The sequence below is a fragment of the Oculina patagonica genome, chromosome 6 (genome assembly GCF_052425735.1).
Source record: "Oculina patagonica isolate OP01 chromosome 6, crgOcupat, whole genome shotgun sequence".
NCBI classification, from domain to species: Eukaryota; Metazoa; Cnidaria; class Anthozoa; order Scleractinia; family Oculinidae; genus Oculina; species Oculina patagonica.
The window spans coordinates 1,064,084-1,089,241 of record NC_135763.1 but is presented as its reverse complement, the minus strand read 5'-3'; the positions used below and the strand labels follow the sequence as shown (position 1 = coordinate 1,089,241).

Here is a 25,158-nt window from a genome sequence, read left to right as displayed (position 1 = left end):
TCCGTTGTCCGTCTTTACCAGGTGGCCGCAGTCTTGTCAGAGCTATAGAGGTGTCCGTTAAGAGAGAGTTTACCATATAAGTGGCTTGAATTGACATTGTTCTTTCGACTATTGATCAAGAAGTCTGACTGTAAAAGATCATCGTTCTCCCTTAATAATACTTGTACGTAGTTACCGCTATGTAATTTATATGCTCCTACTTTCATGAAAGCTCTAATAAACCCCCGGGGGCTTATTTCATTTTAAGACCGTTTGAGGGTGGAGTGGGTAGGGCTTATAAGAAAGGAAGCTTATTAGAGAGGGGGTGAGGTAAGGAATAAGGAATAAAGTGGTGGACTTTTTAATGCTTTAGTATTGTTTAGTAACACATGTTCAAAAACAGTGATAAGTATAGGTAATCACATGATTTCGCGTTCGCCGGTTCCCGCGGCCCGTGGCGCTGTGTCTCGGGCGTCCCGTCGTCGTCTCTCGGCCCCTGTGGCGCGCTCCCTTCCTTCTCTTTCCTCTCCCTCTCCTCTCTTCCTCTCCTGTTGCGTGCTCTCTCCTGGCTCGATGTTGTTATTAAAAAGTAAATGTAGTTTCATTTATTAACTTTAAAAGCATAAAATTTTCCTTGTTCGTAGATTGTGATAATTATAATCTACTGTATAACTAAGGGAGAGGGCTTACATTATGTCTTTATGTTGTATTGTGCACTCTGGTAAAGTACAGCGTTATCAAGTAAGGAAAAAATATCTTACATTAGTAATGCGAATAGAATTTAACATAAACACGTTACACTGTACTAAGGGCGCGTTCGTTTGGGATCAATCTGGAATACGAATAATTAAAATAATGCGAGTTAGCGTTCGTTTGGCTGCTTTTCCTATTCTGGAATACGTGGATTTCCATTCCGGAATATATTCTTATTCCAGAATATCCCCAAACGAACGCGTCCTAAGCGACATAGTTGGCTGCATTGAGGGCAACTTATCTTTAAACTGAAGAACTAAAACAACAGAACGTAATCCTGTAATAATGCTAAAGAGCATTGTTCATCTTTGTTTTTGGCTTTGTTTGTTTTTCATGGGAAAAGCGTCGAAACACCAAAAATATAAAAATAGCCTCGTCTTATTGAACCTATTGAAACTAAGATATTGCTTCAAATTTTAATGTAAAACTGTCAACTCCTTGATTGATTGATTGCGGAATATCTACTTCATAATCATTATGTCTTCAAGTGGTTTCCTTTTGATGTCAGGTACCATTGCGTCACTCGCCGGGTAACCAATAGGAAGCAGCAATATCAGCTTTTTATTTGCTGTCATTCCAAGTAAATCCCTCAACCGTGGCCCAGTATTCATTGGAGTTAAAGTGACTGTTACCAAACCTGCATTCTGTAGAAACAAGAGAAGAAACTAACACACATTGTGACACTGTAAAATCTCATCATCTGATCAGAATGGTCCCCCCAGATCCCGTTATACTTTTACAACCTCGTCCCAAGGCTCTTTCCGGTGTTTGAATCCAAGATGGCGGACACGGCTTTTCTCCAGCCCCAATTGTTCAAAAGTGGATAGCGCTATCCGCCGGATAAATCGCTATCCAGTGGATAAGTGTTGACAAAACATACTACGCTATCCACCGGATAGCGATTTATCCGGTAAAAAGCGTTACCCACCTTTCGAAAAACCGGGGCCAGAAGTGCAACAGCTCTCGTAAGCTTGTAATTCTACTGGCCCTTGTTTTTGGGGCTAGGCGCATTGTTCCTGTTGATTCTTTTAATATTCTCGCGAAGTGTAGCAAGCTATTCATGTGAGATCTTGCGAGACCCACCTCTCAGTTTCTCTCAGTTAAAATAATGCATGTCAAAACAACAAAACGTAGGCGAAAGATCTACAAATAAAAGTTCCTCTTCTACAACTTACTTCGAGGAAATTCTTACCTGAATAGCCGCCAAAAGAAAACCAACAGAGATGCAGACGCTTATTTCATTGTAGTAATGCGCTTTCTTACTGCCATCGTCTCGGTGTCCATACATTTGTTTGAAAATGAGAATAAGATATGGTGCAGTTAGCAAGTACGACTTGCACCACGTGGTCCTTATGTAGTCTAGATCTCTCAACCACTCTTCTCCTCTTCTCTTGGCGTACTTCAGTTGTTCCTCCTCTTCTACGATTTTGCGAATGGCCGCTTTAAGGGATTTTTCTTTTACTACCACATAGGTCCAAGGCTCGGTATGAGCTCCGCTTGGAGATGTTCCTGAATATTAATAAAAATGTGATTTCAAATGGGCGGCCAGAAGATTAATAGTTTGGAATTTTCGTGCGCTGTAGTAACCGAGCCAATCAGAAAGACTACGTGGAGCTCTGTAGGAGTGGGTAAAAGGAGAAACAACTCACATCTTCAAAGGTGTGCTTAGACGTCCACAGCTTCTTTTCCGCCGCGGGGTCGTCGGCGGCGCGTCGCGCGGCGCGGGGGGGGGGGGGGAGAGCGAGAGAAGCGAGCGAAGGAAAAATATTTTTTTCGCTCCCCGTCCGCCCCCCACCCCCTCGCGCCTCCCGTTTTGTGCTGGCGTCTAGTTCTCTCGGCGTTTTTCCCCGCGCTCAGCGATCGAAAGAATATACGAACAAATGGTCACAAAAGAGGGCTGTGAACAGTCTAACTTGTGCTAAATGTTCATCGCGTTTCTATAATAATAATAATAATAATAATATACTTTTTCGCCTTCCGTCTGCTCTGGCGCTTCTCTATTCGTTTGCTTTCTGTCTGTGTCGCTGGTTGTTGTGGGTTGTTCTTCACAGCGGGGTGCTGTTCCGGTTCGCGACCGCGCTCGCCCCGCTGGTGTGCGGTTGGCGGGTGTGGATCGGGGGTTTTGGGTGGTGTCGTTCGTCGTGTGGGTGTGTGGGGCTTTGGGTGTGCGTCTTTGCGTCGCGGGCCGTGTGTTCTTTCTTCGGGTGATGTGGTCGTTTTTCGGGCAGGTGATGTCGGGCGGCGTTCGCGACTGGGCTTGGCTCTTCGGCACATTGTTGGAGTTGCGTGGTCGGTTGAGCACAGCATGACCAGATCTCGTGTTTCTGTCTTCCCATTTACCGGTATCCTGTTGTTGTACGTTGTTGTTTTGTCTTGTGAAAAGTACAGTTACCTATAGAAATGAACTACATTAAGCATCACATTCGCGTTAATTAAATGTATCTAAACATAACTTTTCGAATATTCGCGTCAATTTTATAGCGCGTACATTTTGTTTGCGTTGTTAAAATGCTTCGTTATATTCCTATAATAAGGTAATTATGATATCTGGATGGTTGCTGCCCTTGCTCCCAATCGCTTTCTGAACTACGGACACCGGCATGCCGTGCCTCACAGTGCAAATATTTATTTCAAACGGGCTGCCTTGCCTTATTTCCAATTTGTCAACTACAGAATATTACTTTTCCTACAAGGGTGTTTTAGTATTCACCTGCAGTTTTGATGATGTTCTCCACGACCTTGAAAGGAATATCTTCGTCGCTAATTTTCCGAACACTTCGCCGTTTGTTCATCTTCTCGAAAAACTCGGCGGACGCTCGCTCCATTTCGTCCTCAGTCAAGCGCTCATCGAACCAGGGATAAGGTATCTTTCGGCTACTGTTTTCTGCGGTTATTCTAAATCCCAGCGGATCTGGCTGTGGCGTGGAAGCGATGTCATTTTGTTCCAAAGGATCCACATCTACCGTATAACTGTTTGTCTGGGCCTGAAGGAGTCTTGTAATAAGCTGGACGATGGAGATTCCAGCCAAAAGCGAAGCAATGTATGGCCAGTAAGTAACGAGAAAAGGTGCCGAGAATTCCATCATCACCTTGGACTAAACTGACCCAAAACTAAAGTTTACCATGTTTACAGGGTCGTGACACTGTTCGTTTGGTAGGTCTTCGACACGAGTCTTTGAAACAAGTAATGGAAGTCATTTATGTAAAATTTTCGTTCAAGTGAAAATGTTTTGTTTTTATGCAAACAAGCCTTGCAGAGCGGGACGTTGGGGGCGCTGACCACCGCATGACCGTAAGAATTTCCGCAAATACCACAAACTTGCTAAGAAAAGAACACACTCGATATGTTAAAACAGCGGCCAAGGGCTCAAGGAATCGCAAATCATGCATGGTCTCATGACCAAGCCATTGGCTTTCAAAACGCCTCAGTGACTGACAACGGCAGTTTCCGAGTACAGAAGGTCCTGGAATCTTGGCATACTATATATGGCAACCCTAGCGGTCAACAATTTCTGCCCACTTCTCGGACGCAATAGGCCATTTTCAAAAATAACATAATACTCTTTGCTGCCTCTCCAAAATTTTGCATAAGGATTGTTTTGCTGTCCCAAGAGAAATTGAAAACAATGCTTATGTAAAATTTTGGAGGGACAACAAAGAGTATTATGGTATTTTTGAAAATGGCCTATATCACATTCTTTTTAATAAATATTCATAACCAATTTACCTAATATTTTTTCAATCTAAACATTTGACCCTTATCATGCTAAACCCGGATTTTTCCGGGATCTGAAGGAATGGTCATTCAACCACTTGTGACGTCATCACAGTTTGCACGTCAGCAGATTCTTGTGAAATGCAAATAATACAGGTGGGATAGATCTTTTCACGCGATTGTCCATTTTGAATATCAACTGCATTCTGAGAGATCTAATCGAAGAAAACGTGACCAGTTTTTGGTGCAAAATTGGTGGTAAAATAGGCCAATATACCAGTACTTGATCAAGGTCTGCTTTCCAGGGTTTTCCATTGATAAAGATCAAAACTGTTTAGGCCAGAATAAAGGATTTACAGAGTAAAAGGTAGCGAGAATAAGAAGGCACAGAAAAACGAAAAGGAACGGAGCAAGGGAAAAGTCCAAATTTTGGCTTATGTGCTGCCCATAATGTCATTTATTCTTTACACATCTTCTGCAGTGCGAGAAGTGCATTTTCAATTTGGAGAATTTTCTGCGCCAATCAATTCCTTTTTTTTGAGTTTTACACTGAGTTGGAAACATAGGCGACACGCTGCAACATTCCTAGGTTGATTTTCGCATCCGTCTGGCTTCGCGAATTCAATCACTTTGATTCGTGCGATTACACAGCGAAAATGAGGAAAGCAGCCCACCCTCTCGACAAGTCGCTGAGACAATTGAATAGACGTCTTCTCTTTTTCCTCGTGTCAACTTTCGCGGCGACTTACGCACTGCGCACCGCTACGCGCCTGTACACACGGCGCGATTTGTTTTGAAGCAGTACACACGGCGCGACTTATTGCTGCTCCAGGCACCTGTCACCTGTCACTTTTATTTGCTGGTTAAGCAACATTTCCCTAACAAGCAAATAAAAGCTAACCGCAAGCAAACTGCAATAAAAATGAAACACTGCATCAAGGTGGTGCCATTCCTTAATTCCGCCGATAAGGGTCACCTTTTTTACGACTTTTACCCGTCGAAGGCTGTTGATCGAACAGCACAAGGCTCGTAATTTTTAAACGTTTTAAGCCAGAGAATTTTTAATTCTCTAAAACAGAAGCCTAATCACAAGGTACAAACAAACATTTCTTCGAATTTCTAAAACTCTATCGGACAGAACGGAATCTAAGCTTGACAACCTATATTTATTTTGAAAGTAATATAGGTAGATCGGCAGTCAACAAAAGTGTGCATTGGTTTTATTTGTTCCAGTTCAACGCCAATAAAAGTTATGATCCACACCAAAATAACGGGAAGTGATAGCACTTAACTGAACTTGACGAAGAGAAATATATGCTACGTTGGCTTTTTTATTTTTTCCTCGGATCTTCTTTTAGATAAACCCTTTTTTATAAGAACCTTTTTTATTAGCACGTTGAGGCTGAAAAAATGCTAAAATTTACGAACATTCTAAGAACGTGTCCAAGGCTGAAATTTGGTTAAGAACAATTTTTATTTCCCTATTTGTTGTGATTGGCAAATAAACGTACGAAACGAAATGAATACATCTTTATTCAAATCTTGACCATGTACATGAACATGTACATTTAGAAAATATGAAATGTAACGCGAGCGTGGGCCAATTAAAGAAAAATTGGTCCCGCGGGTCGACCCATGGTCTCCCAATCCGGTTGGGCGCTCAAACCAAGTGAGCTTGAGAGACTCGTGGTGAGGTCGGTCATTTACAAGGTTTATATCAATAATGTGACACGCGTCTTGCAACTGCACGCAAGCTCAGCAATGTCGAAAGCATAAAATGTGTTATAAATGAAAGATGGTAGATATGCAGCTCGGTGAATAAATGAGAAAATAGGATAGGAATGAATTTACTACAATACCACCTTGTTTTTGAAATTTGAAAAATAAGAACATTTTAAGCTCAAATCTTCGAAGAAGGTAAGAACGTTCAGCCTTGGCCGAAAATTAGAGGTCATGGACGTTCTTACATAAAAAAGAGTGTATGGCACGATTTATTCAAATTTAGTGGTACGCGTCTTCAGGGTCGCAACATCCAAGGGAGACTAAATGTACTGCTGTAGCCTACATAGACCCGTAAGGCACGACCCGGTTGTTCTTTAAGTTTGCAGTACCACGTTCTGTCGGCTCCAGTCTATACGCATCTTACAACTCAGTCCTATAATTCCTTTGGTCAGTCCAACACTTTTCCCGGCAATTCTCTAAAGATGCCACGAGAACTGTTGTCGTTATTAGAGGTTTTAGAATTTCAGAACTTTGCAAACCAAGTAGAAACCCTAAACACAACAGTATACCGTGACTTTATACACGAAAATGAAAGAAACTGCAATGTTGGGGTAATAAAAATAAGTATATCAGAAATATTTACATGTAAATGTCACTGAAATGCTAGCCTGAATTTTAGACGTTCTTCTCAGGTCGCTTTCAACCAGAAAAGAATTAGGCTAACTGAAATGCTAGCACTAAAACTGTATAAAATTACATATTTTTTCTATTGGTCGAAATGCCTGTAATTGTTTTTCATGGTGAAAGACACGCAAGTTTGTACCTAAAGTATTTCCCTTTAAATGTTAGCCTTGCATTTTGAACCAGCCCCTAGAGACGGTCGGACCCCCCCCCCCCCCTCACACCACTAGCCATTCGCCACCATCCGGCTGCATGGGGTAGCTGTAAATAATGTCATTAAAATAACTTAAATTTATATTATTTTAATAACAAGAACATCCAGAGTAGGAAAATGTTAAAACAAGTGCCATTTATGGTAACTTTCTGTAAAACTGCAATGCATGACATTCCTGTTTCATAAGATCCAATTATAAATAGCACGAGTATTTCAAACGTTTTCACGTCAATTTACCGCGCAATGAGAATTCATCCATCACCGTTGCTTATCGACCACTGACCAATATACAGTGTGTCTCCTGTAAGTGGTTATCATTCCAGACCCATATCAGTGGGTGCATCATAGCCTCCGCTCTTTTTGAACAATTTAAAAAATGGCAAAACACTCTTATATATGAATGAAGTCGAGTACCCTTTCGAGCTGGTGATCGACAATGTTCGCTGCTCCCGGCCCTTTCAACCCCACCCCCTTCCCTTCCCCCTCCCCCCCTCCCCACTCCGGGCGACAAGGACGTAAGTCAGCAAGTCATTGTTGACTAATCGACATTCTTCATCTAGTGTGTGACATTTTCTCGGTTAAACGTTGGACCCCAGATAGTGAGATCTGCAGGTCCGAGTTTCATGCAAACACTCCCGGCGTTTAATACGTAGAGAAAAGCACGACTCCTACATGAGAAAATACGGTATGCTAAATTTTGTGACGGATGGTCTCAAATCTCAAATGTGATTTACCTTTTCACTTCGGTATTCACATTCCTTCACTTAAAATGCACTAACTACTATTTAAAATACTTGATAATTGACATTCCTTAAACTGAAGGATTCCAATGAGTCCACCCCACTCCTCTTCCAACCCCAAAGCACCGGAATGGATGCTTCTCATTTAATGAGCATGGCGTTTGCATACTTGCGTATTTGACTCAACGTAAAGCAAGGCCTTAAGATATTTAAAATAATTCTGTTTTGAAAGGTTTTTAGCTCTGCGTTTTGTTAATTGCTGATTAGATGCAGAATATTTCAGAACAGGAGCCGATTGCTGATCGGTTTTACCCGGTGGTTCAGAACGTATGATAACCTTTCAATTAACCCATTCAATATACCTGATACACAACACCGGCTTAAGTGCATCTAAATTTAACTCTGTGCCAATGATCACGTAAAATATATCTTGATGAATAATTTCTTTAAATTCCTTTAATCGTTGTTGCCCTTTAAAATTGAAATTTCTGTGCTGTAACATCTTTGCTATTCTGACCTCTAATCAACCTTTTCACTTGTCTATTGTTTAATAGTTTTTATTTTTATTTTTAAGCGGAAAACTTTTAAGTTATCATTATCATCCAATTGTTCATTTAATCTTAAAAACTTATTTAAGTCGCAGTTTGGGTTTTTCCTGTCCACAAAAATAATTAGGTTCCCTGACATCATCTGTAAAAGCTGATAAGAAACTTAACGAACCTTGTGGCTATTTATAAGTCGGTCGGCAACTGATATGATGTGAGTTATTGACGGTGCGCCCGCAGCAAGCGTGAGAGTTTCCACTCGCTCACACGCGTGGAGAGCGCGACGTCCATTTCTGCAAGCCCCCTTCCTGCTCCTCTCTCTTCTTTCCCCCTTCTCTGTGTGTTCGTTCGCATCAGGTCTGCGCTTTGTTACTCATCCATTGTGTTAAGTTTTTAATACTGTACTTTATATTTTTTTTACTTTCTATAAATGTGTCAAGAAGTCCACTTTATGTTTTTATACATACCTTACCCTACCTTACCCTAGATGACATTTAAAAACCCCTACACTTTTTTTTTTTTGGCCCGGGTTTTTAGGGGGGGAAAACGCCGATACTTGCGCTCAAAAATTCAGCAAAAATTACATATTCGCAAATATTTTGACGACATTTATTCAGTTATTCGTTTAATTTATTTTTTATTTATTTATTACTATTTTTAATAATTTATTTATCCCAGTTCAAGAGCCGAGCCAATGGAAAAAAAAATGAAACAAAACTAGTTAAATTTACTTTGCAAAAGACCTTACCTTAGCATAACAACTGTTACATCAATTCTTCTAAAAACAACAATAATAAAACACCAACAATACGTAAAATAAATTGGATTAAATGGGAAAGAAAACACCGAATGACCAGTCAATTAGTCAGAGGTTCTCAAGACAAAAATTCTTCTTACAGGGTACCACCCATATCTTTCTATGTTCGTTCTGAGAAATTAGTGGTTCATCGCGACCATATCCCAGCCCAGTTTAATTCACCTAAGAAAATTAAGGGTAAACTTTATTTAGGCAGGCAGCAACCTGGTTGGTATTCACAGGGGTCGCGCCGGTAAAACAGGGACAAAGTTTTACATGTCGATCATTTTTGGGGGATTTTAAACCTTTGATATCTTTTTGCGTACATCATAAATAAAAAATAATCACAAATATAAATGTTTTTTTGTCTTCAGTGAAGGAAATCCGCGCTGATTTGACCCTGGCCAACGTGCAGGGCTAATTCGACATGTGCTTGAACTTTTAAATATCTAAAACGATAACAATAGAACATTCAATACAAGGTCGATATTTTCTTCGCTTAACAATTACTTTCTCTTGATGAAAGAGAATCACTTAGGACATCTTATAATGAGATTAAACAGCAGTTTTGGCTATTTTACCTTCAATCTTCAATGTAATTTAACCAATACTTGAGAAAATCGAATAAGACGCTGAAGAATTCAGACTAAAGGTGACTTAGGGTGGATTAAATTAAAAGCCTTCCATGTTTCCGGATTTAGATCATATCGACAAAATTCTTCCCTCCCCAGCGTCTGCTTTTCACTGTGTAAACTTTTGAAGTGTTTTTATAGAACTTTCGGTTTGTTTCATATTGTACTTCTATTGTTTCTTAATGTAAATTCCATACAGTTGTCTTGTTTTTGTACAATTTTGTAGCGTAAATAATGAAATCAGATCCACAAACGTCAATCTCCACTTTTTCTTTGAGGTATTTATCTTTCAATAAACTTTAAGCACATCCGGAGTCGCCAAGCATCACGCACGTACGTACATTCAGAGTACGCGCGCATTTCCTTGGATTCTCGCGTGTCCGTCCGCCGCCCGCGCGTCTGATCACGACATCCGGCGCGCCCTCAGGGAGTGAAATATGAAAACCTTGTTGGATAAATATCAAGACGAGATTTAATTTCGTGAATGCATCGCGCTTCGCTTAACCTCACCAGTGCATGCGACCATGAACGTAGGGCACTCCAAAACGCACGCTCCCGATAAAATGGACAACTTTCAACGGTTCTTGAGCAACGATGAGATCAAATTGACTTCCGAGCGTACATCTGCGTCGAAGAAGGTAAGCGAGAGGTCTAATTTGAATTATTAAAATCACGACTTTTAATCTGCTGGCCGATGCGGCGCAGATTGTTAATGGCCGACGTATTTGTGACGCGTTTCTTGTTTTTCGCTCCCAGGGAATTTTATTGCAGAATCTAGATGAGGGAAAGCCTTGCTTAAAGTGCGGAGAGAAATGTCCTGGATTTAGTTTACACGTGTGGCGGTAAGGGCGACAAACTCAAGTATCTTAAAATTGTTTACTTTTTGACTCCATTTTAGGTATACACCGTGCCGCGTTGTCAGCAAGGCGCGGGTTAATGAAATATAAATTTTAATCCTGTTGTTTAGACTAAAAATTATTCTATGTGTCCCTTAATTAAGTACAATAAAACACTTCGAATTTCTCACGCGCCGTTTCACTCCCCACCCGCGGGAGTAATTCTAATGCAGCAAATTATTTGCTCTCGTGAATTAGATTTAAGTTTATTGTTCGAAATGATTTTTTGCGCATAAGCAGTAAACGAGGTCTTGTCTTCAAAGCATCTGCCATTTACAGCTGTCCATTTTATCACTGAGCAGTATTGGCAGAGGAATTATGAAATTGGAAATCTGCGCTCTGATGGTTATAAAGTAATATGTCAGTAAAGCCACGCAATAGCGACTTGTCATTGTGTATATGTGTCAAGTTTGAGCTGCCGCGGGGCAAAAAACTTTCACTTTTCATTCATTAATCGCTTCAGTGGCTAAACACATAAGCTGCATCCATGTGAAAACCGCTAGTGTGAATCGTAGAATATATTTTTTCTGTTCAACCCCTGCCGGTTTGTTGGCGTATTCTGAACATTTCGATTGCGTGAGAAGGTTCCCTTAACTCGTCATGGAGACATCGAGAATAGAACAGGGGAGAAAACCTCCGAGAAAACCACCGAGACCCAGTATAAGGTAAGTTTCTTTCAATTTTGCGAATGAATGAACACAGATCGAAACAAAACTTGAAAAATACTGCTAGAATATAAAAGAATTGGACTGACTTGATTCTTGCCCTCACAGCTTTCAAATATCAACAAAACAATAAGAATTTTTCACTTAAACAAGTGTATAAAGAAAATAAAACATGGCCCCAGTTTAGTTTAGATTCAAAGAATACAAACAGTTTTAAATGCAAGACGACGCAATTCTATTCTTAGCCGTAGAACAATCTAGTGATATTGAATTGATATGTTTATATATAATTCGTGACCACTGAACAGATATATCGCTAGCAAAGTTGTCGACCATGTCGAAGGTGGGTCGATGTCTACACGGATCTACAAGACAACGGAGTTTCATAGCTTGAGATTAAACGTCTATTTTTAAGCGGACAGTCTTAAGTAGTTGCAAAACAGTCCCATTATGTTTTGGACATTTCTAGTCCTTTGAATTCATTTATTTTGTCTGACAAGTAGACATTTGCGTATAAATTAAATCGCTTTATAGAATGGGACAGAAAATCCGGATGCTGGCTTTTCCGTGGGTTGTGTCAATTGCCGAAAATAACTCTTGATTCTAGAAAGTTTTAAGAGGTTTTACGGCTACAACTTTCGAAACAGCCTCATGGAACACCAAAAAAAACCTCTTTCCTTTTCCTTGCCATAGAAGCGGCGCGTTGTAAAGGCTTTTTAACACAAAAGTGACTGAATACTTCGCGACATCAGTCACCGCACCGGTCATCAAATGAATATCGTGGTAGTTTTGTAACTAAACACCGCAAAGTTCTTCGTGTCACACAGGCCGATTTGGTTTTAATTTACACCAAACTCAGTCAGAAATCATGTAGTTACAAACTACATTTTAACCTGCTAACAATTTTTAAAGCTCAGCAGTTTATTTACTACCTAGCTTCAGCTTTCAACCATACATAGAGAAAGAATTTTGTCAGAATAAAAACTGCCTGCCTGACTAATCACCATATGTAAACTATCAGTTTTGAATGGAGTTGTGTTTTAGTATTCCTTTTAAGGCGCATACTTCAAGTTCCTCAATGGTTGGGGTTACCCCTGATCTCCGCGCATTTCCGGACAAAGTGCGTGACCAATTTTCCTTCGCGCCGGGCTTTGTTGAATTGTCGGTGTTCTCTCAAGAAGCTATACAGCTGCAAAGGAATGTTTTAAATTACACTAGTTTGCGGTTTTCCCACGATGTTGAAAAGGCTGAATAGAGTTTTTGTGTGAGAATCCGTTACTTTTTATTTATTATTTTAATATAAAATATTTTAGGAAAATTATTGGGTAAAAGAAAATGGTTTTTCTTTTTTTTTTTTTTTTTTATATTTTTTCTTCTACAAAAAAAAAAAAAAAAAAGACGCTGCCGCTTTTTTTAAAAAAAATACACCCCAAAAAATTTTTTTTTTTTTTTTTTTTTTAATAGTTTTCCAGATGTTGTATTTTTTTTTATATTTTCACGCTTTTTAAAATGGTGGCAAAAAACCGCGAAGTGCCTGTCCTATTTGACACCTTAACGACATCCGTTAATTGTGAAATATAGCCGAAAGATTCACTTAGTTGTGTAACTATGGTTGTGGCTAAAAGTCCGGGAGAGTGGCCTAAAGAGCCACGTGGCTGTTATTCGACCGCAAGATAAATTGTCGAATAAACTGATGGAATACAACTTCGAATTCGTATGACATGATCTTATGGTACTTGTCAAAAGAGTACAGAGAAAACTTTCATGACAGTAACTAAAATACATACATTTTAAATCACGTAAATTACATTGCTTGGTTTCGAAGAAACTTTGCGACATCAAATTTCTGCTTTCCAAAAACGAAAATTTGAGTGACTTGGTTTCGAAAATGGAAAATCGCGAAATGTTTGTGTCGCGAAATATCGCCCTTTCAAAATCGTGAAATTATGAAATTGTTGTTAAAATTTCCTGTTATAGAGTATTCAACTCTTTTTTGTGGTTAGAATGTACTACCGGTGCCAAGAATCTCACGCTAAAGTCCAATTTACAGATGTTTTGGATCGACACTCGAGTGTTTACTCTAAAAACGTCACGAAAGTGATCTTGGTATATTACAACGTCTCGAAAACAGGAAGACTTTCCAGCTATAACCTTTGTTTTACTTGAGAATTTTTATTCAGTTATGTTCAATCTTATTACAATTAGGCATTAACATCGATTTTTTTGAAAAATCATCTGTATTTAAGTTGTTGACTTTTCGTAGGGTAAATATTTACATAACTTTAACGATCAAGATATGACTGAGGATGTTTATAGGAAACACATGTTTTTGGCTCGTTCTGGCAGTGACGCCGGCAACGTTTGCAGATTAGAGTTTAGTTGGAAAATTTTAAACGCCGCATAACATTTCTGATAGTAAGACATCTTACAAGACAACATTATTCTCGGGTCAATCATATATAGGCCACCGTCTGACACTTGCTTAGGCATATCCCATGACGTTCGTATCTTCCACATGATTTCGGGCCTGATTGGAAGGCTGCATTGTTATAACGTCACATTATAATGCTGAATGAGCTTGGGAGACTTCCGCCAGTTGTGTAATAAACCTTGCTTAAAATTCTAGTTAAACTAGTAAACGGCCCTTGGCCTAGGTTTCCCAAGCACATTTGAGGGCTTGCATTAGATTATTCATTCTCGTCCCCAGGTCCACGTCCTTCTTTCTGGTCTGCCCGGGATCGGCCTCTGTTCGTCCCTATTTATGGCATGCGCGGTCTCGTTCTCGTTCTTTCAGCCTCATATTTGTCATTTCATAGTCCGTTCGCAGACTTCGGTGTTGGGCCGGCCTGGGTCTCGTCCCTGGCGCAGCCAGAGGATCGTAGACTCTGGAGACAAGAATGTAGATTATTTAAACACCTGCCCACCATAGGAAGATTTCTTACATGAATAACTAATGCCCAATAACGTATGTCTCTCGATCAACAAATCTAACCTACCCCATGGCCAAGTTGTTTAAGACCTGACTCGTCCCCAGTTGACTCTAATGCGAAAAGCTGCGCGACTCAAGACGACTGGGGACGAGATAGGTTTAAGACGGATTCGGCTGATAGTTCGAGCAATGAGTGCAAAAATTAAGTACCAAAAATCTACTCATAGCACGGAAACGTTATATTTTGGATATTGTTTAAAAGATCTTATTAATATTGAAATTCATTTGTCTTAGTGACCCCGTGATTAAATTCTAGAAACTTGTTTGAGAAAATTCAAATTCTCGTAAAAATGTTTAAAACGCGCGCCATTTTGTTTTGAACTGGCGTGAAACGTCCGTTGTAACAGAAAATAGATAATTTCAAACCCATTTTTCAAATCTCGCGGGGTCAGCTTGAGTGCTAAAGTTCTGGTTTTCGTTAGCTGTACTAAAAATGTTACCATGCTAAGAGGTCTCTTTTGGTAACTTTATTTTTGCCTGTATTGCTCGATTGTTTGGCGAAAACCATCTTAATTTTCTGTCTTTCTCAACAGCAAGGTCTGCGCCAACTGCAAATGTCCCCGCGAGAATCATGACGTTTCCGTGGATGTGGAAGTCGATTTGGATGGAGTGGAATTCAAAGTCAAAGGACTTAAGATCAACTCAGATATGAACAACGAGGATGACTTACCCACTCCTCCCCCGTTAGCAAATAACAATGATTACCCAACCGTGAGGGTTACTACTACTCAGTCCTACCCTGTGGATAACGACTTCTTACCACCCCCTCCCCCTCCCTCACTGGCTACAGATTACCTTTGGTCACCACCCGGACTTACTGCAGGACAGGTAAAACACACAAAAAAATTGTAGTGTTTTTATAACAGGATTTTTTTTTCATCAAATGAAAATTTAACCGTTTTGTTGCGTTAGCTCATTCATTCACTTGTGCGGTGTACGAGTACACATTGAGTTAGGGCAGCATTAGAGAAGAGCAAACGATATGCTAGTCTCGCTCCTTCGCAGACGTTTTTTGGGATGTCACGCAACGCTATGTCGGCAGGTTGAATCGATATGTTGTTTTATCATCTGTGCCATCCACTCAGCGCAGCAAGTACTAAGTTGGGACAACACACAAGACAGTAGAGCGGTTTTCACTTGAGTGTCTAAAGTAATTTGCGTCTGCCTTTGATTGGTTTAAAAATCGATCTTGCGCCCCTTTCTTAACCAATCAAAACTAAAACTAAAACCAATCGTGACTCGCTTGCGCACGTTTTCCCGCGCTTCGTGCCTGTGACAAGTATTTGCCTCGCCTTACTTTAATTCCAGGAAATACTTGTCAAGTTCGAATTGATTGGCTTACTGGATTGCCTGTGTGCTTTGTGATTGGCCAGAGTGATTACTTTGCTTTTGGTTTTACGACACTCAATTGAAAACTGCTCGATTATCATCAAGACTACACCAGCATCATGTTTATGTCGTCATCAACTTTCTTTTAGGTGGAGGCATACATGAAGTCCCTGCCGGACGATAGAATTCCAATTCCGGATACCCCAGGGGAGGCGTATTATGTCAAACAACGCATGTACCAAAACCCGCCGCAAGATAAGGCACCGGTGCATTTCTCAAATATCCCTGAACCTCAGAGAGAAGCTTTTGTGCAGTTCTGGAATAATGAGGATAATGCCCGCGGGACGGGACGAGTTAAAGTCCCACTTGGAAGACGAGAGGTAATTATGGTAAAAAACGTCACCGTAATGTCACATGATAAGCGTTTACTTGCATTTTTGGTTATCGTTCAACGTTGTTTTGAAATTAATAATCAGTCAGTTTGGAACAAGTCCTTAACGAGGTAACATTAAAACAATGCTGGCACTAGTTTCTTATTGAATGACAGGGCTTGGAAACGTATCAGGGATACTTCTGATACTTTAACTGACTCGTTACCTTGAGAGCTGAGCAGTCGCGTTATCAGGACTTGCGACACTTTAGATGCATAAGCTAGCCGGATTATCCGAAAACATTTTAATCCTACTTAGCTGATGATTTATCCTGACTATCCGCTTTCCTTTATAAAATAATTCTGTAAATAGTAGCTAATAATGGATTAGCTGTAATTAGTCCAGATTAAACCCCTGCCCTAAAATGACAATTCATTAAAAAAAAGTGCCAGAAACCAGTTAGGTTGTCTTTCTTTGGGGAAGGGCTATGTATTATGTATTCTGCAAATTGTAAGGCTTTTCCAGAAATGCAAGCTTTGGGCTTCCTAGGGATACCAAAAGAAAAATAGAAGGATACAGTAATATCGGTCGCTATGTAACAGTGTTTTTTAGGAAAACGACCGTTACCTAAAACATTCACGTTAATTTCTAATATGAAACGTTATTTTATAATATGAAGCATGCGAAAGTGATACAGCATATCATGGCTTAAGACAATCTGTAACCATACTTGGTGTTGTTTGAAAAGGTCAGGAATTTTGGGCAGTAGATCCTATCCGGTCATTTTGTCACTCGTAGTCAGGACTGAATCCATTTTACACGGAAAGTAAAGAGCTGCTTTGCTATAATCTCGCACGCCCTTAGGTGGCGAAAAGTCAAAAATGCCATCCATCTCCTGTTGCCCGAAATGGCCCTAAGTAGAAAAAGCTATGAAACATTTGGTAACAGTTGCACTAAAAAAGACGCTCAATCATCTATGTACACTCCCCTCGAATTTAGGATTTGTCTCACTGCCTTAGAGCGGTTTTCACTCGAGTGTCGAAAGTAATTCGCATTTGCTTTCGTTTTGCATTTCTTCGCTTAGTTATTGGTTTTAAAACCCCGCGCCAAGTAAAACCAAAACCAATCGTGATTCACTCGCGCACGTTTTCCCGCTCTTCATGCCGGCTACATTTATTTGCTTCAAATTTTGATTGGTTCACTGGATTGTCTGTGTCCATTGTTATTGGTCAGAGTGATAACTTTAATTTTACGGCACTCAGTGGAAAATCGCTCTATCTTCCATTTAGAATCAAACTACTGCCTTTGTATCTCATGATTTGTTCGCCAAGCCACTCCGCTTTCCATAATTAAAACGATATTTCTAAAGACACAAGTGTTTTGCTCAAATTTCATTTCATTTCATTTTCATTTCAAGGGTAAGTGAAAAAGTGCGTCGCATTTCAATTGCCAAATATTTTTTTGGTCGTTTGAGAAGAGCGGCTACCCTACCATTCATGCTAGCTTGTGGCTCAAATAAAAAAAAAAGATTAAAATGTTGATGCTTTTGAGTGCAACCATTGTAAAACCCTTGTGGTATTTCTAAATAAATGCTTCTCATTTTTTCCAGTATTCTCAGTAATAAATGTTTGGCACTTAAAATTCAATCACTGTGCAATCTCCTCTGGCGTACGAGAGATGGCTGGGTACGAATCGTACGATTCTGCGCTATTCATGACTTCATCTGGATGTCTTTACTACTTTTCTTTAGACTTGTCAGTCGTGTTTCAAGACCATCCCTAAAGGTGACGTGGTTGTCCTTGCTGAGTTTGATGAGAATAAAGTGGCGTGTTATCATGCGGCGTGCTTCTGCTGTTCAACCTGCTGGGAATTGTTGGTAGATCTGACGTATTACCGATATGGAAACAAAGTGTACTGTGGACGACATCACGCTGAGCTGTCCAGACAACGCTGCTTTGGATGCGATGAGGTGAGGAACTATGTAATGTTACAGGGAGGGCGGGGGGGGGGGGGGGGGGTATCAAAATATTGAAAAAAATTGTTTGCAGGGCCTAGCAAGTCAAAATAAATTGTTTGCAAAGGCGATATGTATAAAAAGATAGTCTGCATTTCGAAAAAAAAATGTTTGCAGAGGTTCAAAAACTAAAGAAAAAAGTTTGAAAAGGAAAATTTTTCATACCCCCCCCCCTCCTCCCAGAAAATGGTGGTCCGTTCCTAATAGCTCTATATAGCTCCTGAGGGAGTATTTCTTTTTAGGACCTTTTAAGTAGGGGAGGGGGCTTAACAGAGAGGAGAGCCTATTAGCACTATTGGTAGTGCTGTTTGGGTAACACATATTTGCAAAATAGCAACAATAATAAGTTAATGTGGTAGATAGAGTACTGAACAACTTTAGAGTTTGCATTTTTGACTTTCAGTTTGGACTCTATCATGTCGTTGTCCCGTTAAGTCTTTTCCATTTCTGCGTAGTGTCAGCCTTGCAGTTCTTGTCTTTGTATTTTTATTTTTGGCTGATTAGAGCTGTCGCCAGCTCCTACGTACACAGTACAAGCAGCAATTTCGTCCGCGGTCCCTTGCTTTCAGTTGTCACTTAAAAATAACACTTTACTAGGGTAGGAAAAAATATACCAAAGACGTTATACTAATCCAGAGCGAGGAAGTAGCCTAAGATTGGAGGAGATTTAAAACGGATTGCGAAGGACGAAATTCAAATTGAAGTCATCAAACAGACGAGTATCGAAAAGAAATAAATGTTTAATTTTTTTTTTATAAATGTTTAAGTAGTAGATATTGTCTTGATCTGTAATCCAATGTTGGTGAATTTCGGCTTATGAACTTATCATGTTTTCTCTATTTTTCTTCTCAGTTGATTTTCACTGGAGAGTACACGATAGCAATGAATAAGAGCTGGCACCTTGGCCACTTCCGGTGCAATGAATGCGACATCAGTATCACTGGCAAGCAGTTTATCGTGAAAGAAGAAAAGCCCGTATGTACTGACTGCTTCGATCAAAGGTGCTTCACTAAATAAGCTGTCAATCAAATGCCCGTACTTTCTACGTAGTGTTCCATTTCTTGTGTGCAGGGACTCTAAGCAAGCTACGATGGCGCGGACAGCTAGAAGTGCACTTGTTTCAAATTCAGTCCTCACTGTAACTCGGTTGACGAGACAATCTTTCCACTGAGCATGAAGGATGAGAATTTTGGTAGAAATCTGCTTTATCACAGTATCACATTTCCCTATTCAGCATTCCAAAATAAACAATTTTTAAAGCGTTACCATTTATATCCCAGACAGCCTACCCTCCCACGCAGTCGTTTTAGACGCGTTCGTTTTTACTCGTCCACGATGGCCGTTAAAAGACTGCGTGGGAGGCTACTTCGAGCCGCCATCTTGGATTTGAACGCCATGGGCGATGCCTTGTTTACAGTTGCTAACGTGGTTGTCGTGTTTTCTTAGAGTCCCTAATAATGCCATACTTTCTACTTCTACATCTACATTTAATTTAGTCGTAAAGTCGTAAGACATCACACCAACTTTCCTCAAATATTACAGATGTGAAGATAAATAAAATAAAAAATAAAAAGTAAAAAATAAAAATAATGTCTAAAAATTTAAGAAGAATTACATTAAGTCCTATATTCTAGCTTTACATATTAACTTATTAGTTACGGTAACCAACCAAAACGAATCTCACTTCCATGCGCACCTTTCTAACGCACCATTAACATTTTAGTAGTGTTCTTGTGGTACTCATCGACTAACATTTGACTAGTGTTCCTGTGGTACGCACCACTAACATTTGACTATTGTCCTGTGGTACGCACCACTAACATCTGTGGGAGTAGTGAATTCATCTCGCTACCGTGATTGCTTGTTTTCACTCACACGTCACACCGGATCATTCTAACCATTTTGTCGCTCTCTCAATGATCATTTAATGCATTTAGGCCAGACCAGTTGGCACATGAGATCTTTCCGCCTAACATCGCCATTACTCGAACGCAAATGTAAGTGAGATTCGTCTTTATTGGTGTTTTTATAGTTTTCCTTTGTCGTTTTGATGCTTTAAGGCCAAGTGTTGTAGGCACCATTTTCTTGTAACTTGTCGGACAACAATGTTGCCTTATAAGCTGAAACGCATTATTGCGCGTAACATTGTTACACGGGCTACACAAAGTTGAACTCACCTCTGCTGCGCGCAACTTGTAGCTGTAATTTTCAACATAGGTCATATTACGCGCAGTAACGCTTTTCAACTAGCAGTAATCATTATGTGTGGCTTTTAAAGACCATTTTTGACCTTGGGAATGGGAATTTGAATAACCAAAAGCTCAAATGGCTGGGGATTGCCAGGGGACCTGCGCGATGGGATGTTGAAGTTTCGATTTGATTGGTACATCATATACGCTTACTATGATAAGATAAGTAGCTAAGCCCGTGACAATGTTTTAATATTAACTGACAATTTTCGTGACGCAGATTTGCCAACATGTGTGACCACTGTCACAGTAAAATTGGCCCGGATGCTAAAGACGTGTCAACAGCTGACGACCGTCACTGGCATGAGATGTGCTTCTTATGCGACATGTGCCGAAAACCTCTGCGATCAGACGGCAAATTTACCTTCTACAAGGAGCAAGTCCTCTGCAATGATTGCTACATCACTAACTTCCAGAAGACATGCGAGGGATGCCAGTATGCGATAGAATCAGGAAGCGCGCGCCTCGAATACAATGGAACATATTGGCACGAGGAATGCTTCAAGTGCGCTGTGTGCAAGGAGGCCATTGGAACCAGTGGATTCGTTCCAAAAGATGACGAGTTCTACTGTCCCGACTGCTATCAGAATCTGCACGCCAAGCGCTGCGCCGAGTGCGGGGAACCGCTCTCTGAAGGCGGCGTCCTCTACAACGAACAAACGTGGCACAAAGAGTGCTTCAGCTGTTTTAGCTGCCGCGAGTCTCTGGCGTCTCGCCCTTTCTCCGTCCACAGCGGTCATCGCCACTGCATCGAGTGCTACGGAAGATACTTGGCCAAACAGTGCGAGCTGTGCTTTAAGCCAATAATCGGAGGGGAATACTTCACTTTAGAAGACGCGAATTTCCACAAGGAGTGCTTTAACTGTAGCCGATGTCAGCGTTCATTAGCCAACGAAGGCTTTGCCAGGGAAGGAGTTGAACTTCTATGTGCCAGCTGTGCTGACTGAAAGGAAGCCAACTTGAGAACAAAAAGAGGCGTTGTTTCCACAGAGACGAGTAATCACGACTCTTAGAAATATATAGTTTATGGAGAAACTCTTTCCTCGGCGGTTTCTCAGCTAAGTCGCTTTTAAGTAATTTGGGTTCGAGGATTGTAAGTCAATACTCGAAATCAACAAAAATAATGTTGGACAGGTAAGAAGAAAGCGTAAAAGTGGCTCATAAGTTTATTTTTTAGGCCAAACGTGCTTATTAACGTAAAGGAATGAACTGAAAAGAACTTATGTGTTGTTAAATTGTTTTATTAAGTTTAAAATTTTTGAGGTTTTAATTTTCTGACATCGCTCACACAATGTGGGAATATGTGCAGAAATAGATGCAAATTATGAAAAAGGATTTTTTTCAAAATATATATTATAAAGTAATTAACACAATCTCCGTCACTTATAGATATTGAAAAGGATTATGCTTTGTAAATCTAAATTTAATTGTAAAATCGCTTTTTATACCGAAAAAGCACGCGCGCCCTTAATGGCAGCGAGCTTTGTCGAAACTGTCTAATTTTTTTAAACTAACTCAAGCAATAATAAAAGTGTGTATAAATAAAACCATGTTTTTAATGACAAACGCCCGCGAGACTGCTGTCTGTTTATCAGTAAGAACGAATTTGAAGAAATTATCTAACATTGCCCTGTCAAGCGCATGAACTAGCTTTCAATTGAGGCTAATGCGGGGAATCTTTTCAAATGCAGATACATGAGCTCTTTTTAATGATACTCCCCGCAATAGCCTTCATTGCACGCTAGTTCCAGTCCAATACGGAGAATACGAATATACAGTATATTGATTTGAAACAAAGCACAACGAAGACATAAGAATATGAAACGGCAACTATGGCCGTCGGTCAACATTCTCGGGTAACAGTGCACTGTCATGTTACCCTCTGATGTCACAGATTGCAATGAGGCCCGATCTGAGACTTTTGGCAGGAAACAATTTTATTGTTAGATGCAATGTGACCTCGAAGTAGCCAGTAAGAGATATCTGAACTTCGCCACTGGTTTGTAACAACAAAATATACCGTATTTACTCAAATAGCGCCTCCCCCGAATAACCGCCGCATGTGGGACAAAAAAGTTAAAAAGCACCGCCCCCGAATTAGCCTGTTCCAGTCTCTCGGTAGTTATGGGAGAGCGAATAACGCGCGCGGGTGAGCGAGGAAAAAATGAGGCGGGACGAAGGCTTCGCCTTCCCCCTCGTTTTTTTCTCGCTCGCCCGCGTTTTTCGCTTTCCCCTTCAACTACCGAGAGCCTGGAACAGGCTACCCCGATGCGGCGCTTATTTGAAGAATTTCGTTTAACTTAAAACGGCACTATACAAAGCAACTCTAAAACAAGCTTGAACATTTCTTTGCATCAAAAGCAATGTTTTGCAGTTATGAGTGATTGTGTTCTACCCATTAGTTTTTCTATTCAACATTCTTAAAATACTAGTTCTGTAATGTTGGGCCCCTCCGGCTCGCCTTCCTCGATACTACTACATCAACCTCTTTTCATACTGTAAAGATAAGATCTGCGATTGACTTCATATTCAATATTTTCTTCTGGTCATTGTCGGTAATTCGCGTAGTTGCGGGTCGTGTTTTTTCTTCAGTTTCTTTGTTTTCACGGGCCCAGCGAGAATGAAGAGTTGGCATAACAGTTCTACTGGTACGGAGAGGAATTCTGATGATTTCGACTCCGTTTTATCAGTTCCTACACATGAACCTAGTGATTTCTTGAGCGAAAATTTTAGTACTAAGGACCACTGATGGCATGTCTCTTCCTTATATCTGTAGCGCAAAGACTTTATCAAAATTCTTTCATTTGCCTGAATACGACGTGAAATTTGAAGGTCTCAGCCAATTATCTATGGGTTCTTGGTGTATTTGTTTTGAAAACATGAAGAATAAGGTCGAATTCGTGTTACTATTTCCTACAGAAGTCAAACTGAGGAGAACACTTCGCATTGAGTTCCAAGAATACCCGAACGGTTAAGACACTCTGACACGTGGTTTCGTTTCAGCCATCCCAAGATTACTAATGAAAGTCTACTGTCTTTCCCTCTTCGCGCGTAAATCGGTCGGATAGTTTAAAAATGAATATCTTCTTACTTCCTTGGTTTCAACTATACGGCAAAAGGCGACATGACACCGGGTTTTGCAGGCGTTTCCGGTTTTTTTTTGCTCTTTTCGCGTTAGCCAATTATCTAGCATTTCCCTTCATGCAATAAGACATCAACATAGAAAATTGGATTTGTATGCGCAAACAGTTTTTATGTTTTTTTTACTATTTTATTAAAGCCTTTTCAAAATACGTTACAAAATAATTTATTTATTTATTTTAAGATATTTATAAATATCTTGTTGACAATTTTATTGTTAGATTCAGTAGCTAATAAGAGCGCGCACTGTTAGGAAAAAAACTTCCAGCTATATAATAATTCTACAACTGAACTTCGCCATTGGTTATAACAACGATAAAATTATAATACTCCATATAAATTAACTAACATTCTTTTTACTCCGGAATGATTTTTCCCTTGGCTACATATCGCGCCCGAATTATCACTAACAGCTTGTCAGTACAATAAATAACAATCATAACGACACTAACTATACAAACTATCAAATGCGACTTCCATTTCAAGTTCCATACTGTAAGAACAGGGACATTTCTACAGCGAGTCAATATCATGACAGAAACGATATTGAACAGAAACTCAATTAGTAGCGCTAAAACAATTCTAGCTACAAGTTCTTCAATTATTTTCTCGTACTTCTGAACGCTCAAGTTTTGATGAATAAACCCATAAATCTGGATTATTCCAACAGAGAGCACAATAGCGGCAGAATTGGACATCATGTCGTGTATTGTCAGGTCAGCGGCTAGCCTCTGAGCTCGGGGTGTGGCAGTAGACCCTCCTACAGTAGACCCTCCTACTAAGTCTTGGTCCAATTCTGAGTACATCATTTTCTCATTGTAGCGTTCTTTTAATATAGTGATAAACTCATAAACCAAGTGAATTAATCTGTGACCGATGCTTAACGCAACAAACGCTAACAGGCTTTTAAATTCTGCCTGCATAATGCGGTAAACTATGTTAAAACCCGTGTACGCAGTGGAGACTAGAACATATGAAGTGCCCGGATGATTCACGCCATTTAACCTGAGAACGCATTGCTGAGCGATCACCTTCGGCAGTATGGCGATCAAAAATGCTAAAGCAAGAATGGCAACTTTTACAAACCCTTCTTGGTGTGCAAACCAGGGAAACAGGCCATAACTGAATATATACAACACAGCTGCGCCTATAATAAATTGTGCGCAGAGCTTAATGCCCAAGAAACAAGCGCAAAATAAATTGGTTTTGAAAATGTTTCGAGCAACTGAAATACTGGTTATTAAAACTGTAGCCATGTAGACGACGTTCAGAGGATATGGGATCCAAGGACGGTAGTACAAGTCATAAATTGCAAGGAAAAATCTATATCCCAGATCGATCGAAGCTCCAACAAGCGTCAAGGTCAGTAAATTGACGTCTTTGAGGAGAGGCCATGTGAAAACCATACCCAACAGCGCCGGCTGCCAAAAGTACAGGAAAACTCGTTGTACGATTCGCCTATTATACGTCGCCTCTTCAGTTCTAGAGGATAAGACGGATCCTTCAGTGTTTTCCATTCGCAGGTGAAGACAGTGCTGATGATGTAGTACATAATGACGAGAGTACCAACCCAACAAATCCACCAGCGACAACAGTTACCAAAAACGCATACCATGCACTTTTCTTCAGAGAGATCTTCATGGATGGCCTTTTACGTTTCCACGCCGTCGGATCTGCGGAATTTTGTGGACTCTCAAACTCTTCAAATGTTGTATCTTCCGGGTCAT

General features: G+C 40.2%; 2 protein-coding genes across 2 annotated transcripts; one reads left to right on the top strand and one right to left on the bottom strand.

Annotated features, from left to right (window-relative positions):
• Positions 1-580: 580 nt before the first annotated feature.
• LOC144658607 (iodotyrosine deiodinase-like) lies at positions 581-3,924 on the bottom strand. The gene is made up of 3 exons (XM_078519065.1): positions 3,443-3,924; positions 1,925-2,241; positions 581-1,376 (listed from the first exon to the last, which is right to left on the bottom strand). The coding sequence occupies exons 1-3, from the start codon at positions 3,816-3,818 to the stop codon at positions 1,194-1,196; spliced, it is 876 nt and encodes a 291-aa protein (XP_078375191.1). The 5' UTR covers positions 3,819-3,924; the 3' UTR covers positions 581-1,193.
• Positions 3,925-10,261: 6,337 nt separating this feature from the next.
• Positions 10,262-21,856, top strand: LOC144658563 (testin-like). Its single transcript, XM_078519006.1, is given in 9 exon segments — positions 10,262-10,282; positions 10,284-10,415; positions 10,534-10,619; positions 14,861-15,155; positions 15,806-16,036; positions 17,778-17,996; positions 18,894-19,042; positions 19,979-20,038; positions 20,511-21,856. Coding segments are annotated over 9 exon segments (1,920 nt in total). The 3' UTR covers positions 21,238-21,856.
• Positions 21,857-25,158: the final 3,302 nt, after the last annotated feature.

What these genes read in the sequence shown, in the direction of transcription:
- LOC144658607 (XM_078519065.1), bottom strand. Translation starts at nt 3,818, where the DNA reads ATGATGGAATTCTCGGCACCTTTTCTCGTTACTTACTGGCCATACATT. An exon ending in GAACATCATCAAAACTGCAG is followed by an intron (nt 2,242 to 3,442) that starts GTGAATACTAAA and finishes ATTAATATTCAG; the next exon opens with GAACATCTCCAAGCGGAGCT. An exon ending in TTCTTTTGGCGGCTATTCAG is followed by an intron (nt 1,377 to 1,924) that starts GTAAGAATTTCC and finishes TTGTTTCTACAG; the next exon opens with AATGCAGGTTTGGTAACAGT.